This window comes from Protopterus annectens, chromosome 6.part0 (assembly GCF_019279795.1).
Source record: "Protopterus annectens isolate FY-2018-M chromosome 6.part0, PAN1.0, whole genome shotgun sequence".
Classification (NCBI taxonomy): Eukaryota; Metazoa; Chordata; order Ceratodontiformes; family Protopteridae; genus Protopterus; species Protopterus annectens.
In genome coordinates, this window is record NC_056737.1 from 333,851,251 (window position 1) to 333,870,217 (window position 18,967).

General features: G+C 43.6%; 1 protein-coding gene across 1 annotated transcript in view; it reads left to right on the top strand.

Annotated features, from left to right (window-relative positions):
• The window catches only part of SNX6 (sorting nexin 6), a gene marked incomplete in the record, with an annotated part of 1,213,439 nt that overhangs the window by 164,556 nt on the left and 1,029,916 nt on the right, over positions 1 to 18,967 (top strand). Inside the window, 1 exon segment of the mRNA XM_044074093.1 lies at positions 8,053 to 8,176. Coding sequence (XP_043930028.1) covers positions 8,053 to 8,176 — 124 coding nt within the window.

The following is an 18,967-nucleotide window of genomic DNA, read 5'->3' on the forward strand; positions in this document are numbered from 1 at the left end:
GCCAGCCCGAACTCTTCTTGACTGTCACCATCCTTCAGCTTTGGGAATCTACCCAAGTGTGATGACTGCAACAGTGAAACACGAAGAACATAGTACAATTGTGTACACCTACCATAAATGTAGATGTTAGAGTGTATTCACTGTTGCAGTCCTGGCTTCCCTCCCTCCAGCCCCCTGGTTTCTCTCTGTCTCTCAGCTTTCTCTCTCCTCTCTACGGCTATTACTCACCCCTCAGGGGTATTGATATTTACTTTTTACTGGTGGTGTTTTCCCCACCATTACTTTTCTCCCTATTGGGGGGCTCCTGACATTTGGGGCAAGAAAAACTGATGTAATGACGTCGGCTGCTGGTTTTATACCCCTACCGACCTGACGTCAGTCCTGGAGCGACAGAATGCGACAAAGAAATACCAAGTCTCTGGTATTCTGGACGACTGAGGGCTACATGCAGGCAGATAACCCAAGTGTGATGACTGCAACAGTGAGCACACGCTAATATCTATATTTATGGTAAGTGTACACATCTGTACATTCTTTCACCATTATCACCCTATCTTGAATTGTATCATAAAGACATTTAGAATAACATTTTAGACAGGCAAGGAGTCAAGGTCATATCAGCAAATGCCGTATTGTCGAACATCATCTTGCTGACCTCGCAGGCTGTCAAACCCCAGCATGTGTGGAGCTGCACCCCCACGCCCCCTCTAATTATATATACTAACTTTGAGATGCACTACAATGGGGAAAAGGGCAAATTTCCTGATCCCTACGGTAACACAATCTCAGAATGGTTCAGTGGTCTGCATTGTTGAAATTATGCATTTGACAGTGTGGCTGTTTGCTAATGTATGATGCAGATCCCAAGCAAGCATAGGCTTTACCTACCCTTCTGTAGCTATCAGCAAATGCTCTCTTGATTTTTATGCAGTCTTTAAGGCTGCTCTTATCTTCACTAAAATTTTGAAGACCAGCACACTTCTGTAATAATGGCTGAGGTTGTCACTTCTTAGGCTTGCTAAAACCTTTTCACTAGAACATTCCATGCCATAAACTGTTGCAGCCTGTAAGTAATGTATTCATTTCTTACTGTGATTAGCTGATGTCACCTCTTGATATGTTATGATGTACAAACCATTGATCTGTATGATTTGTCAAAGTGTACATTATTGGCTTTTGATGCAGATGTTTACTTGCTGTTAATTGTTGTAATAGGGGTGTGACTGAAAATGGACCCTTGTAGCCCCATCCCTCTATGTAGGTCAACAAAGAAGTAAATTAAACTTTTATTTGATGATATGTCCGGCCTTTGTTTATAGTGTTGTAGTGAGACTACTTCCCTGTTCTGTGCCTGAAGGTGCTATTCTGTGTTTATGAAGATGGCAGAATTCCGTACCTTCCCAGACTTTACGATGTCGGAGTTTTCTTGTAGAGTTGTTTCTGCTTTGAATATATGCTTTAAAAATGTTTTTGAGAAGCATATTGAACTCTGTACTGCTTGTTATTGGTCATATAAAGGGTGAGAAAAATATTTAAATCCTCTGACATTGTATCTTTGCTTCCCAACAAGTCTCATTGTAAATTGTCATATGTGATTCACTGAGGTCTCAAAGTAAATGAGTATTTCCTACCAGTAAAGATGCCCAGAAATGGAATTGCAGTGATGAGTATTTATATTGTGATTATGCTAAAAGGTTATGAGCACTGAATTAGAGAATTGTGTGACCACGTGTTTAGAGAGTGTTTCTAGAGGTGAGGTCAGCAATGCTTATTGATTATCTTAAGTAGTGTTAGATCCCCCACTTAATTGAGAGGGGATTACTCACGCAGTCAGTCAGGAATGGTGTTCTTAATTACTGAAAAATCTGAGCCCAAAGAAGTGATCGTTAGCTGATGCTATAACCCTAATTATTTTGACATTTCTGTGAAGATAATAGTGGTTCACTCGGCTACTGTTATGACTGGATCTTCCAACTGCAGTCTTGTAGTAGGCATTGTGTTTCAGTATTTGCTTGTTTCCCTTTATATAGGCTGAAAGAACTCTTCTGCTTTTTATGCCAATGTTAGGTTGAAGAAGTTAAATAAATGGATCACCCACCTTTGTGGCAACAAATAATGTTCATAAATAGTTGTGCTTCTAATTTAAAATTATTATTGGATTAATGCCTGACAGATTCTGCTGCAGCTAACAAAGTCTGATATTTCAGAATATTCTGATGTCCTTCAAGGATGCATCTGCAGTCATAACAAATGGGTTGTCCTGTCGTCAGGCAGCCCTTCGGTCGGCCGGATTCCAAAGTCTGGGTCCGGCTTCGGCTGATGTCGCACTTCACCCGACGTCATCTCTGCTGGTCTTCGGGTATAAAGGCATCAGCCGACGCCATTTTCCTCAGTCTTTCTTGCCGCGTGGCGCCCGAAGCAGAAGCTGTTCGCAAGTGCCAGTCGGTCAGATCCAGAGATTACTACTACCGAATACTACTTCGAAGACTTCTAAAAAGCTAAGTACCCCGTTGGGGACTCTTTCTTGCCTCAGCCGATGTCAGAAAAAGTAAATAACTGTTTAACTTGTGGGAAACAAATACCTCATAAAGATTTCCACTCTTACTGCCTACCTTGTTTAGGCCCAGACCACGACGTAGCAGCCTGTTTAGCCTGTGATTCCTTCAACAGACGAACGCTTAGGCGTCGGTCGGAGTTTGCTGAACAGTTTTTCGGCTCAGATTTTGCGTACATTATGCCGTCGGATCCTCCGACTACCCAAATTGTTAAAAAACGCAAAGAAAAAGACCGACACTCGCGGTCCGCGGTTTCGGCCGAAACCACGGTTAAGCAAGCCGCGAGTGTCTCTGTTTCGGCCGAAACCGAGAAAACGGGTCAATCTTCAGCGAATCCATGACTACTACCGAGGCTCCTGCTACCTTAGTTGAATCGGCCTCTGAAGTTTTGCCTACTACTGTGGTTCCTAGTGAATTATCAGACACCATCCCTTTGGATGTCTCTACCCCAGCACGTGGTGCTGCTAGGCCTCCTGCAGCCATGTCTATAAAGGCCTTTGCCAGGGCTAAAGCAGCTAAAACTGTTAAATCAGTGCCTGTTAAGTCCCCCTCACACAGGCCCACTTCTAGTTCACAAATGCTTACTCTGGCAGAGGATTTAATCTCCTTAATTAGGGGATCCCAATCTCACCCAGACAGGGCCTCTCAGCCTCCAGAAAAGAGACCTAGAGCAGAGCCCCCGAGCCAGTGTCCTCTGATGATTCTTGGATGACTCAGACATTACAGATCAGCCAGAGGCTCCTTTTTCTACTTATGAAGATTCCGATGCTGAAGAATCCATTCCATCTGCCTCTCCACCAGAGGAATTTTCCTTTGGGGAAACCTTACATGCCATGAGAGAACAATTCCAATGGCAGGGACAAGATTTCTCAGATTCAAGAAAAGGCTTAGGACCTTTCTGCACTTACCACAACATAGGCCCTTAGCTATACCTCCAGTTCTGCCTGTTGTGGATGATGCATTTAATGATGTTTGCACTGCTCCTGATACTTTACCTCCAGCCCTGCCAAACCAGATAGATTTTACAGGGTGCCAGACACTCATCACCACCTATACAAGGCCCCACTTGCAGATCCTGAGACTATATCCCAGGGGCCTAAGGCAGTAGCCGACCTCAGCAAAAACCCTCTCCCTTCTGAAAGGGAATCCAGGTCCTTAGAGATGGGGAAAAAGTTTACACCTCTGCTACTCTCTCAGCTAGAGCTTTAAACTGTCAGTTTCATATGATCCAATACCAAGAGTTTATGCTTGATCAGTTAACTAAGAAGCTGTCCTCTGATGACTCCTTAGATAAGAAATATGTTTTAGAAATGGTGAATAACATTCAGCAGGTTAGTAACCATTCTTTAAAATGTGGCTATGATGCACTGGAGGCTTCATTTAGATCAGCCATGACTGGCACAGTGATAAGAAGGCATGCATGGTTGAAAGAACAGGTCTTGCGGATCATGTTAAAGCAAAGCTGTTAGATGCTCCTATGGATAAGGCCAGTCTATTTGGTACCCCTGCTCAGCAAGTAATGAAGAAAATGGAAGAGAAGGCAAAATCTGTACAAACAGTTAAGGATTTCTTACAGGTTCAGCCCCCAAGGTTTAACAGGAACTGGCCTGCCAAAAATTGGTCCTTTCCAGACTCCTCAAAATCTCAGAGGCAGGAATAGACGCTCTAGGGGCAGAAATCAATCCAGAGGAGGTGCCTACAGAGGACGCCAGTGGCAAGGCAATAACCAGCGAGGCACAGACACAACCACTGCCACTGCAACAGGACAATCACAGTGACTTGGCTCTGACACCGCCTACCAGGGAGCAAATAGCAGCCCCTTTAGGCAGAAAGTTAGCCTTATTTTCGAAAAATTGGCACTATATCACAAAAGACAAGTGGATTTTGCAAACCATAGACCAAGGCTACAGGTTCCACTTCCACACCTTACCAGTAAAAAGAGGAATGCCAAACCTACCTCCAAATCAAAAACCAGAAGCTCTAAAGCAGATAGCTCAATTAACAAAGATGAGAGCTGTGGAAAGAGTACCAATAACAGAACAGGGCAAAGGATTCTACTCCAGACTCTTCCTAGTACCAAGAAAAGACAAAAGTTGGAGACCTATTCTCGACCTGTCCGTCTTAAACACATACATCATTGTCCCAAAATTCAAAATGCTGACCCTACAGCAACTTCTTCCCATGCTGGGCAAGGAGTGTTGGCTGGTAACTCTAGATCTCAAGGAGGCATACCTGCACGTCCCCATACGACCAAATTGCAGAAGATACCTCAGATTTCTTGCAGGATCAGAGCATTATCAATTCTCAGCATTGCCCTTTGGCTTATCTACTGCGCCCAGAGTATTCACAAAATGCCTGGCATCAGTAATCGCTCATTGCAGGCTACAGGGAATCCAAATTTATCCATACCTGGACAACTGCCTGTTACAAGCGGACAACAAAAGCAAGCTGACAACAGATTTACAAAGAGTCATTTGCTTACTACAAGCCCTGGGATACACAGTCAATTTAAAAAAGTCAAGACTGATACCATCCCAGACAAGAACATGCTTGGGTGCGGAATTGGACACAGTAAAACAAATGGCATTCCTAACTGCAGAAAAACAAGAACAACTCCCTCTTTACTTCTTGGCATTAACAAAGCAGAACAAACTAACAGCAAGAAAAGTACTGCAGGCCTTGGGCTTCATGGCATCATGCATAATCCTGGTCCCCGATGCCAGACTGCATATGAGAAAGCTACAGTGGTACCTAAAGAATTTATGGTCTCAACACAGGCACAGCTTAGAAACCAAAATCCCACTAATCCCATGCCTGAAACCAGAGTTCCTATGGTGGGATCAAGCATGCCAGTCAAACCCAGGCTTGCCCTTCCACAACTTTCAAGCAAACCAAACCATCACAACGGACGCCTCAGACCTAGGCTGGGGGGCGCACATGTTGGACAAATGCATACAAGGATTGTGGACTCCAGACCAGCTGCACCTGCACATAAACCAAAAAGAAATGCTGGCAGTAAAACTAGCAATCCAGAAATTCAGACCATTCCTCAAAGAAGGCCATTTAATGATAAGGACAGACAACACCACAGTCATGTGGTACATCAACAAACAGGGAGGCACTCATTCATACCCCCTATGCAGAATGACTCTGGACCTTTGGAATATGGCTCTGAGCTACAACATCCAGTTACAGGCAATATTTGTGCCGGGAAAAGAAAACACCCTAGCAGACATGTTAAGCAGAACCACCTCGGATGCTCACGAATGGATGCTACACCCGGACACCTTCAGGGCCATCACAAAAAAATGGGGAATGCCACAAATAGACCTATTCGCATCCCCACTCAATCACCAGCTCAAAAAATTCTGCACAAGGACATACCACCCACTTGCATGGAAGGTGGACTCTCTATCCTTCAGTTGGAAAGGCCTGACAGCATATGCATTCCCACCTCTTCCTTTGATGTACAAGGTACTACTGAAAATCAAAGAGGAACGTCCAAGGATAATTCTGATAGCTCCGAATTGGCCAAGACAACACTGGTATCCATTGCTGAGGAGCATGTCTCAGGGGAGAATGTGGTCAATACCCCTGATGCCTTTGATGTTAACGCAGAACAATTACAACATCATGCACCCAAACCTAAAAACCTTGCAACTGACTGCCTGGAACATCACATAACAGCAACTAACCCAGACTTATCCCAAAGGGTTAAAGACATTATCCTTGAAGCCCGCAGACCTTCAACAAGAAGGAACTATGCAGGAAAATGGAAAAAGTTTGTCATTTGGAGTACTGAAAGAGGAAAAGATGTGTCGAACATAGATATTGCTAACATCCTGGAGTACTTGGCAGAGCTTCTACATACAGGCCTGTCCTATTCCTCCATCAAGATACATGCATCCGCTATTTCCGCAGAATACAGCCTCGATCAACCTGTCTTTTCGCATCCTCTACTCAGGCAGTTCCTCAGAGGGATCAAGAATGTAAAACCTCCTAGGAAACCACCATTACCAGCATGGGACTTGAACTTTGTGCTAGAAAAATTGACACTTCCTCCATTTGAACCAGCAGCAACAGCAGATCTTCAACACCTATCATGGAAAACTGCTTTCCTACTGGCAATTACTTCCTTTCGGAACTACAGGCCTTAATGGCAGTACAGCCCTTCCTAATCTTCCATCAAGATAGTGTCCATGAGAACTAATCCTACATTTATGCCTAAGGTGGTATCCAGAGTGTCTTTAAACCAGGCAATCCACCTACCTACCTTCTTTCCCAATCCACAGAACAGGGGGGAAAGACTGCTGCATACCTTGGATGTACATAGACAGTTACGCTACTACCTGGACAGAACCAAAAGTAACAGAAAAACTGACCAGCTTTTAGTAGCCTATGCAACAGGAAGGGAAGGAAAAGCAATTTCCAAACAGACAATCTCCAAATGGATAGGAAATTGCATAAGATTCTGTTACTCCTACCATGGAAAACCAATTCCACAGAACATAAGACCTCATTCTACAAGGGCTACAGCCACTACCACAGCTTTCTTACGAGGAGTGGCAACCAAGGACATTATTGAGGCGGCTACTTGGACCTCCGTGCATAGATTTGCCAAGCATTGCAATTTACCTCTATACTCTAGATCCCGAGCAGGGTTTGCCACTGCTGTATTGCAAGGGATCCTAACTACACCATAATTCTTCTTCCTCCTCCCCTAGTTTGGCTATGGTATTCTACCCATTTGTTATGACTGCAGATGCATCCTTGAAGGACATAGTACAGTTTTGTACCTACCATAAATGTAGATGTCCGAACATGATAGCATCTGCAGTCAGGATTACCCACCCTCCTTCCCCTCTGTGGTACTCCTAGGGTATGTACCCTCCTAATAGCTAGCTGGGGGGGAGTCTCTTATGGTGTATTTGTTTGTATATATGTACATACATGCTTATTTTTTGTTTGCCTTCTACTATTTTGGAAACATTGGCATTTATCCAAAATTTAGCTTTCCAAGAGGGCAACTGGCATCTGGGGCAAGAAACACTGAGGAAAATGGCGTTGGCTGATGCCTTTATACCCGAAGACCAGCAGAGATGACGTCGGGTGAAGTGCGACATCAGCCGAAGCCGGACCCAGACTTTGGAATCCGGCCGACCGAAGGGCTGCCTGACGACAGGACAACCCATTTGTTATGGCTGCAGATGCTATCCTGTTCGGACATCTACATTTATGGTAGGTACAAAACTGTACTTTATGAAAAGTCCAGGTTAAATGTTATTGAGACATTTAAGCAGTTAGCTGGTCATTCTGTCTAGTTAATATACTAATAACATCTGAATCAGAAATTGTCATATACAGTAGATAAAAATATTCATGTAATTTTTGTTGTGTCCATGGTTGGTGTAAGTAAATGTTTTTGCCTACAGATTAATGTGCAGTTCTGTTTCATTGTGCAGTCTTTTGTGGTTTCACTGAATTTCCTTGTTTCCAGAGAATACTTGGCCATATTCAAGAAGACTGTTGCAATGCATGAAGTGTTTCTATGTCGTATTGCTGCACATCCCAGTTTAAGAACTGATCTGAACTTTCATGTCTTTTTGGAATATAACCAGGATGTGAGTATATTGCCTTTTAAAAGGGTATCATCAACATTGTACGTATATAGTGACTGTAATTCGGGTCATAATAGCTTCTGATTTGTTCAAAATTTTACTCTGTGTGTGAGAAATATCTGCTTAAATAAGCTGTGATAGAAGCATGATGCAAAGGGATTGAAGGACCAGGTTTCTCCCTTTTCAACCTGTATTAAGGTCATGGGTCATAAACATTTGTAGAGTAAGTACTAGGCTAGCTGCCTTTGCAGGCCATTTTAAGCTTAACCACTTTCTGTTTTGGTACTTGAATTAACCTACCCCGTTTGGCCTCATCTATCCCATGACTAATTGTTACTGGTAGTGAGAATAACTGGGGTCATAACATGATGATTTGAGGGGATCCATATGTGGGATAAAACATATAGGCGCTGCCTCTGTCCATTAACAGCACAGAAGGCAGTCCGGGGGTGACTTTTCTATTGCTCATCCATAGGTCCTAGTTTCACTTCAGTATGGATAAGGATGAGCTTTGTTTTATGTGGATGGGGAGACTGTTTCAGAGCAATGGCATCCCCTGTGTTCCTCCAAACTGTTCTATTCATGTTATAGAAGTGGTTTAGATCTCTGGACTGAGCATTACTGATGCCATTTGATTTGCTGATGTGCAGTAGAGCCACAAGTATTGGGTCGGAGGATGCCTGGTGTGCCAGACCCAGATCTCTTTGTAGTCTGTAGGTTGCAGAGTTTGGTCCATGTAGGACATACTGTTTAGGCCTTGCATCCTTTAATAAGTTATCTCTGTGGATGTTCCAGTTGTTGTGCGTGTCTGGACAGATTCATGCCAAAGGGGGCTTTAATACTCCATGAATGGCCGAATGAAGGCTGAGTAAAGGGGACAATGGCATCTCTAGATTGTAGACACAATCCCTTTGTTTATAAGCTGCTCATTATTGAAGAACTTTTTTGTGACAGTCGACAAATGTTGGTCGAATGTTAAGTTACTGTCCACATAAGTTCTCAGGTCCCAAACAACTGGGTTAACTCTTGGGGAATACTGTTGATGTAGTAGTTCCCCAGCATAGACTACTTCCCAAAGGATATGATGAGTTTCAGTGCGCAAGTCATTCAGGGTTTCAGAGACTTATCCCAGCTTGCCGTAAAGTACAAACTTAACTAGAGCCCTTTTGTATTGTCTTTTACTTCAGAGAATTAAATGCCAAACAGGAGAGGTCCGAGGACTGAACCCTGGGGGACTCTTCTACTGACTGCCCTCTCTGTGGAGCTAGATTCCCCTGTTTCAAGCTCCTTTGTCTTATCTGTGACCCATTTTGCAATCCAACGGGTGATGAAGGGATTTATTCCAAGTTTATCTTTTCTATTATATCTGAGTGGGGGATTGTGTAAAAAGCTTTGGCCAGGTTGAGGTATGAAGTGTATACTGTTTAGCCTTCAACCATTGCTTTAGAGACCTTTGAAAAAAGTCCAACAGGTTGACTAAGCATGACCTGCCCTTGATGAATCCAAACTGAGATGGGTCCAGTATTTGGAGGTTTCCTGTGTCCTTATTGATGAGTTCCACAAGTGTCTTCATATGAAGCTTGTCATACTTAAGGGTCTTTAAATGACTGTAATTGTTCTCTATTTGCTTTGTATAAAACCTGCATGAAGGCTGAGGTTGAACAGTGTTGGGGGAATAGCTAAGTCCTGCTTCATGCTATTTAAGATCTATGCAGGGATAGTGTCAGGACCTATTGATGCAGTGTTTGGTTTTTGATTAGCTTGGTCTTGTTTGTCAGCTGGAAGTCAGTTAGCTTCAAGTATATGTTGGTGGGTAGATGGAGGAGTGTGTGTTTTGTGTGTCGTGTGCGTGTGTGTCGTGTGTGTGTTTTGATCTGAATGTATTGGCCAGTAGGTTCGCTGTATCTTCAGCCTCAGTGGAGGTAACATTGTTCACAATCATCAGAGTGTATATTGTTGTTATCGTGCTTTGTGTGATTATAAACGTAACTAAACAAAGGCTTTGTGATTGAGGATAAAATAGCTATGCAAACGAAACACAATTTGAATTTTTTAAGCTGCTGAGTTGCTTGTTCGTCTCAGTGATGAGGCCTCTATCATTCTGGGGATTGCTCCTCTTACTTTTGGTCAAAATTCTTTCTTTTTGTTGCAAAGCTTATGGTTCTGTCATGGGGGTTTGTTTTTGTGGCTTGCCCAGCACTTTTGTTTCTACAGGGTGCAGTTGCATTTATGCTGCTGTTTACATGTGGTGTAGTGTAGTGTTGTATATTTCTGCTTATTCAGCAGAGCTATTTGGGTTTGGTGGGGAGCTGAAGCTTGCCATTGTATTACTTAGCAGTTGGTAGGTTGTGTTAGAGAATTTTCTAAAGTTGTAAGTGGCCTCTGGTTTCAGTATTGCGTTTTTTTTTTTCTCATTTTGTATGCCCCGTCCTCCATCTAAATGTTTTGTTTTTTGCCACTAACCCATTTGTTTACTGTTAATGTAGCTGTTCCATCTGCAAATCTGAATTAATTACATTAATTAATTTTGATAAATAGGTAATGGACATCTGAATTCCTGCTGTAGCTTTGAGAAGTGACGCATTGCAATTTTTTGCCTGCTGTATCCATTCGGGATGCACCAGCTGATTTATTTTTGAGGAAGGAAGGGTTTAAGTCAAAGCAGTATTTCTATTTTTATATGAGGGTAGATGCTGCAGTTGTTAAACTGTATGTACTTTGTTGAACAGGTTTGTTCTGTGTCTCTAATCTATTTTCAGGTGAGACCCAAAGGGATATCTGTATAAACAGGTGGAAGTTTGTCTAGGGCACCATGGAAGTTGTGCTGTCCTTGAAAGAGGAGATAACTGTGTGGTCAAACCTCTTTAAAATTATAACATGTGCCTGCAATAGTGCTTTGTGTGAGACGTTACAGCACGGCGGTACTTGTGTCTTGGAGAAAAGAGAGAAAGTGGCAGATAAGGAGTCAGTATCTGGGGGCTGCACAGGTACCTTGAGTGTTCTCCATGATGTCAGAGGGGAGGGCAACATATTGCTGTTGTAATGAATTTGAAGTAAAACGTGACCGCTAATGCTGAGGTGAAGCTGATTTGTGCAATTTTGTTCTCTGCTCTACTGCTACATGAACGGAGTGGATTCCAGAGCAAGCTATTTTGGTGGTGGGCTGGTCTTGTTGCTCAAACGGAATGTAGGACCCATGTGTTAATAACACAGCCAGTTAAATGGAGGTCAGGCTAGGAAGTTAAAATACTTTTTTCAGAAGTTGATCATTAACAGTGTAAAGACTTTTTCTTCAAAGAAAGATTTGCTGTAAGATTTCTCTCTGAAAGTTTTTGACAGATACCCCGCACAAACAGGAGAACTTTGCAAGATACTTCAAACTATATGGGATTTGTATACACTTTCTCATAAAGAATATTGCTGCATTTTTGCTGTGATTTCATGACAGTTGGAGCAATGATTGATGATTTGCTTAAATATCATCAAAAGAAATTGGATCCTGTAGTTTATCATTTTGAAGAGAGACTTTTGTATGTCAGAACAAAGTACATGTTGTGTAATAAAAATAGAGCCACTTCCTGCCTGGGAGGGTGATACATGAAATGGTTATGTTGCAAAAATGTATGACTGAGGCAGTCCTTTATGGGGAGCAGTGTGCAGATGTTCTTCATCTCACATTGCTGCAGTCCTAACACTTGGGTAGTCCGCTGTCCCTCGGTCGGCCCGAATATCAGAGTATAAGGCTGACGTCTGTCAAGGCGCATTTGACTGACATCAGAACGTCAGGGTACAAATGCGCATGACCGACGTCATATCCTCAGTCTTTTTTGCCGCATGGTCCGATGCAGAAGCAGTGTTGCAAGTGCCGTTCGGCGTTCTGAAATTTTTCGAATTCGGAGTTTCAGACCGAAGTCAGAGTTGGTTAAGTACCCCGTTGGGGAATATTTTGGTTTTTTCTTGCCTCAGCGGTTTACCGGATGTCAGAAAAAGTGAATAACTGTATTTCTTGTGGGAAACAGATTCCGCATAGGGACTACCATAATTTGTGTATACCTTGTTTGGGGCCTGAGCACGACGTTGTTGGGTGTCGCTTTTGTGCTAGGTTTAATAAACGCACTATAAAGCGAAGATTGGATTGTGCCAGGTTGGTCTTTGGGAAGCGGTGCAATTACAATATGCCGTCGGATGCTCCGGCGCCGGCTTCCTCAAAGAAGCGCAAGGACAAGGCAGTTAAACCTAGGTTAGAGGAGTTGTCCGAACCGGACGCCGGTTCTTTAGAGGCGTCAGGGGAACCGGTGGTTCCGACGGAGGCCTCTCTGGAGTCCCAGGGAGAAACTTTGATTTTACAGGATGTGGCCTCCCAGGAGGCAGGTCAGGCTATAGGGGCTTCTCAGATTACTTTACTCCCCTCCCTTCCTAAGGTGTCTAGGCCCTCTCTTTCTGCTTCCAAGGCTTCTCCTAGAGGCAGGTCTAGTTTAGCTACTGTGGGAGTCACTCCTAGTTCTTCAGGTTCTGTGCCCAAGAAGCACATGCTTAAAATGGCAGAAGATTTAATTACTTTAATTAGAGGCTCTATGCCCCCTCCTGATAAGAGGCCTAGGATGGAGCCAGTGTTGGGGGATTATGAGCAGGCTTCGGATGTGTCTGAGTCTTGCTGAAGACTTGCAGGAGTATTCTCATTATTCTGATTCTGATGTTGATGATTCTACTCCTTCTGCTTCTCCTCCTGAGGATTTTTCTTTTCAGAGACCCTTCACTCCATGAGAGAGCACTTTAAATGGGAAGGTCAGGACTTCTCTGACTCCAGGAAAAGGCTTAGGGAATTTTGTTTTACCCCAGCATAGGCCTTTGGCTATACCTCCTGTTTTGAATGTGGTGGATGATGTGTTTGCAGAGGCTTCTCTTAATCCGGATTCTTTGCCCCCTGCTCCTGTTAAACCAGATAGGTATTACAGGGTGCCTGAAGCTCATAAGTATCTTTTTAAGAGTCCTAGGGCAGACCCTGAAACTGTTAGCCAGGGGCCTAAGGGTGTTAAGGCTTCTGTTGTCAAGAATCCGGTTCCTGCAGATAAAGAGGCCAGGGCCTTGGATAGATGGGGAAAGAAAGTTTATACTTCTTCCACTCTAGCCATGAGAGCTTTGAATTGCCAGTTTCACATGTTAAAATATCAAAATTATCTCCTTTCTCAGTTGAAATCTAAGGTTGATGCTCTGGCGGAAGGTATTGATTGTAAAGAGTTACAGGATTTAGTGCATGTTTCTGAACAGGTGGGTAAGCATTCTTTGCAATGTGGTTTTGATGCTGTACAGGCCTCCTCTAGGGTGGCTGCCACTGGGTCAGTTCTTCGCAGGCATGCCTGGCTGAGGGATCAAAATTTATCTGATCATGTTAAAACTAGGATTTTGGATGCCCCTTTGCAATCTGATGTCTTGTTTGGTTCTCCTGTTGAGGCAGTTTTAAAGAAAATGGAAGACAAGGCTAAGTCTATGCAGACTGTAAAAGATTTTTTGCAGGTTCAGCCTCCAAAGTTTAGTAGAAATTGGCCTACTAAGGGGTGGACGTATCCTTCTTATGATTCCCAGTCTAGGGGTAGATCTAGACGTGGCAGGGGCAGAGGTCAGGGCTCTTTCAGGCCTAGAACTGGGGGTTCTCCTGCACAGTCGGGTGAGGGCAGGGGTCAGTCCTTTCGTAAACAGACCCAATGACCTACCTTTTCAGCTGCCAGAACCTTCTCGCCTGGCAGCACCTTTGGGAGGAAGGTTGGCACTTTTCAAAGAAAATTGGAGTTTGATTACCCAAGACAGATGGGTGTTGGATATCATACATCACGGTTACAGATTTTATTTCCATACCTTGCCTCCTTTCAAAGGCATGCCAGACATTCCTCCTCAACAAAGAATAGAGGCTCACAAGCAAATTTCTCTGTTACTCCAAATAGGGGCCATACAGCCGGTTCCTGTGCCAGAAAGGGGCCTAGGATTTTATTCTCGCCTGTTCCTTGTACCAAAAAAGGGGAACACGTGGAGACCAATTTTGGATTTGTCTATCCTCAACACTTATCTGGACATTCCCAAATTCAAAATGTTGACGTTACAACAACTTTTACCTCTGCTGGGCAAGGATCACTGGATGGTAACTTTGGATCTCAAGGAGGCTTACCTTCATGTTCCTATCAGACTAAGTTGCAGGAAATATCTGCGTTTTCGGACTGGGACTTCTCACTATCAGTTCTCTGCATTGCCCTTTGGCTTATCTACTGCGCCCAGAGTATTTACGAAAGTTCTGGCTCCAGTGATAGCTTTCTTCAGGCTAAAAGGAATACAAATCTATCCTTATTTGGACGATTGCCTGATTCTGGCTCAGGGAAAGGAAGAGCTTCTTCGTCATTTGGAATATGTGATAGCAGTGCTAAGATGCCTGGGGTATTCTGTGAACGAAATAAAGTCCAGTCTAGTACCCTCTCAAGACATGTGCTTTCTGGGTGTAAGACTGAATACAGCATCCCAGATGGCCTTTCTAACCCCGGACAAACAAAAGAATCTTTCCCTTTACTTCCATCAGCTTTCTCTTCAGTCCGGGCTGACTGCAAGGACAGTCCTTCAAGCCTTAGGGTTCATGGCATCTTGTATTCTGGTGCTTCCCAATGCCAAACTGCATATGAGGAAGTTGCAATGGTATCTCAAAAATGTATGGACACAGCACTGCCAGGATCTGGACACTGTCATTCAAATAATACCTTGCATTCAAAAGGAATTTTTGTGGTGGGCTCAGGAATGTCACCTAAACAAGGGACTCTCTGTGACCTGGCCAGAGGCGAGTCAGATTCTAACAACAGATGCCTCAGACAAAGCTTGGGGAGCTCATCTAAACGGAAAGTGGATACAAGACAAGTGGCCTGTCAGACTACTGCATCTACATATCAATTTGAAGGAGATGTTAGCAGTCCAGTTTGCATTAATAGCTTTCAATGATTTACTTCTTCCAGGGCAGGTGTTGATTCTAACAGACAACACAACTGTCATGTGGTACATCAACAAGCAAGGGGGAACACATTCTTATCCTCTATGCAGGCAAGCAATGATTTTGTGGGAGACTGCTCTCAGTTTACAACTATGTCTTCAGGCAAGGTTTCTGCCGGGAGCACAGAACTCCTTAGCAGATGTGTTAAGCAGACAAATCATGGATCCCCACGAGTGGAAACTGGATCTTCATGTATTTCAGAAATTGACAGTGTCCTGGGGAACTCCAGACATAGATCTGTTCGCTTCTCCACTAAACCACCAGCTGCCAAAGTTTTGCACGAAGAGGTTTCATCCCACAGCTTGGAAAGTGGATGCTCTTTCTTTCAGTTGGAAAAATCTTCATGTGTATGCCTTTCCACCTCTGCCTCTCCTCCCAAAGGTACTTCTGAAGGTCAGACAGGACAAGCCAAGGATGATTTTGATAGCTCCAGATTGGCCTCGACAGCACTGGTACCCATTACTGAGAAGTCTAGTACGGAAGCCTCCATGGCCTTTGCCTTTGATTCCACATCTGTTGTCCCAGGAGGACAGCCATCTGCTCAATGTCAAACTTCACTCTCTTCACCTAACAGCCTGGCATATTCTGTTTTAAACCATAGAGGGTTTCAACTTCCACAACAAGTTTTAAATGTGATTTTGGAAGCTAGAAGGCCTAGTACAAGGAAAGTGTACGCAGATAAATGGAAGAGATTTTTGTTTTGGAGTGCAGCTAAGGATTTGGATGTTTCTGAGCCTGATTTAAGTGTGGCTCTTCAATATCTTACTGAGTTGTTGGACAAAGGTTTGTCCTTCTCTTCTATTAAGATTCATGCTGCAGCAATTTCAGCTCACTATGACTGTGACCCACCATTGTTTTCTCATCCTTTGTTCAAGCAATTTCTTAGAGGGGCAAAGAATATAAGACCCCCACGAAGAGCTCCTACTCCTGCTTGGGATCTCAATTTTGTGTTGGAGAAACTCACTCTACAACCTTTTGAGCCTGCAGCTACTGCTGAGTTGAAATATTTGTCATGGAAAACTGCTTTTTTGTTGGCCATTACCTCTGCAAGAAGGGTTTCTGAATTGCAGGCCCTTATGGCAGTTGAGCCTTTCTTAAGTTTTCATAAGGACAGGGTATCTTTACGTACAAATCCTTCCTTTATGCCTAAAGTGGTTTCTAGTGTGGCTTTAAACCAAACTATTCATTTGCCTACTTTTTATGCAAATCCCCAAAATAAAGGGGAAAAGATTTTGCACACTTTAGATGTACACAGGCAGTTGTGATATTATTTGGACAGAACTAAAGGGTTCAGACAATCTCAGCAGTTATTGGTTTCTTTTGCTTTGTGCTCTCAGGGCAAGCCCGTGTCAAAACAAACTATTTCTAAGTGGATTGGATTTTGCATTGCTTTCTGTTATTCCCATCATGGCAAAGAAATTCCAGCTGGGATTAGGCCTCATTCCACTAGGGCTACTGCCACTTCAACAGCTTTTTTGAGGGGGGTGGCAGCTAAGGATATTTTGGAGGCAGCCACTTGGAGTTCAGTGCATACCTTTTCTAGGCATTACCACCTTCCACTGTACTCTAGATCCAGGGCTGGTTTTGCCACTGCTGTGTTGCAGGGCATTTTGGCAGCTCCTGCTTCTATATAATTTAGCCATCCTCCCTTACCTCTGCTTTGGGATTCTACCCAAGTGTTAGGACTGCAGCAATGTGAGATGAAGAACATAGTACAGTTTTGTACCTACCATAAATGTAGATGTTCGAAGATCCACATTGCTGCAGTCCAATTTACCCTCCCTCCTTCCCCTCTGTAGTTTGAGGTGGTTGTGTGGGTTGAGTTATCCATCTGAGGTATATTGTGTATATTGTATATATCTTGTGTGTATTGTACATATTTTTGGTATTAGGCTGGTTGGTTGTTTAGTTGTTGTTTTTGGGTTTGGACCTTTCTTTTTAGGGTCTTCTGACATCTGGGGCAAGAAAAGACTGAGGATATGACGTCGGTCATGCGCATTTGTACCCTGACGTTCTGATGTCAGTCAAATGCGCCTTGACCGACGTCAGCCTTATACTCTGATATTCGGGCCGACCGAGGGACAGCGGACTACCCAAGTGTTAGGACTGCAGCAATGTGGATCTTCGAACATCTACATTTATGGTAGGTACAAAACTGTACTTTTTTTTACTGTGTTGTGTGAAGTGTTTTTTTCATGTAGTTCAGCATGAAGGTACTAAACAGAAGCAAATGTAGATTGAGATCAGATTGATATGACTAAGTACTATAACTAATTTTTCCCTCTGCCTCCCCTCCAGAGGACTTTTCTTTTGGTGAAACCTTGCATACCTTAGGGAATGCCAGGACTACCCACAGTCCGAAAAGAGACTCGGAGAATTTTTAGACTTGCCTCAGCACAGGCCTCTAGCTATACCCCCTGTTCTGGAGATTGTAGATGTCTTCTTGGAATCCAGCCTTACCCCTGATACCTTGCCTCCAACGGCCAGGAAACCTGACAGGTACTTCAGAGTACCTGACTCCCACAAGTTTCTCTTTAAGAATCCTACTGCGGATTCAGAGAGCATTTCCCAGGGACCTAAAGGCATTAAGGCTACAATAGCCAAAAGTCCTTCCCTTTCGGACAGGGACTCTAAGGCTTTAGACAGATGGGGTAAGAAGATACACCTCTGCTACTCTTGCCATCAGGGCTTTAAATTGCCAGTTTCATATCCGCAACATATTATGGAGCTAATTAAACAGAAAATGATGTTGATTCCAGATTGTGCAGAACATAAAGATTTACAAGAGTTAATGCTGCTAATCAAGTTGGAAAACATACTTTGCAATGTGGTTTTGATGCCTTAGATGCATCTTGCAGGGCTGCTGTCAATGGGTCTGTTTTTAGAAGCCATGCTTGGCTTAAGGAATATATCTTGCCAGACTATGTCGAAGCAAAATTACTAGATGCACCACTAAATCAAGAACGCCTGTTTGGCAATAAAGCAGAAGTAGTCCTCAAAAAGATGGAGGAAAAAGCTAAATCATTGCAAACTGATAAGTATTTCCTACAGGTACAGCCACCTAGATTCAGTAGGCATTGGCCTTCTAAAAACTGGTCCTTTCCGGTCCCTCCCAGACCTTCTCAGTCCTAACTCAGGGGCAGCATACCACCATGATTATAGTCTCAGGGTATGCACAGATCTAATCAGTGGAGTGCTCCCACCTCTAAAACAGGGAGTAATAAACCAACATCCTATGGTAAAATCTCACAATGACTTATCCTTAATTCTTCCAAGCCTTGCCCAATTACTTGCACCCTTAGCAGGAAAACTTGCCCTAAATGCAAAAACTGGGAGTACATCACCCAGGACAGATGGGTCTTGAACATTGTATCCCAGGGATACAGATTCTACTTCCACTCTCTGCCAACCCCAAGCGGATGGCCAGACCTCCCCCCAAACCAGTGGGCAGAGGCCCAAAAGCAAGTATTTTCTCTTCTCAGCATCAAGGCTATTTGACCTGTCCCAGCAGAGCATAGGGGACGAGGCTTTTACTCCAGACTCTTTCTGGTACCCAGGAAGGAAAACTCTCTGCGCCCTATCCTGGATCTGTCTTTTCTCAACACCTTCCTGGTGGTTCCAAGGTTCAAGATGCTTACTCTCCCAACAGCTGCTTCCTATGCTAGCCAAGGACTCCTGGCTAGCCACCCTCGACTTAAAAGAAGCTTATCTGCACATCCCCATAAGGGAATCTTGCAGGAAATACTTATGTTTCAGAGCAGGCTTTATGCATC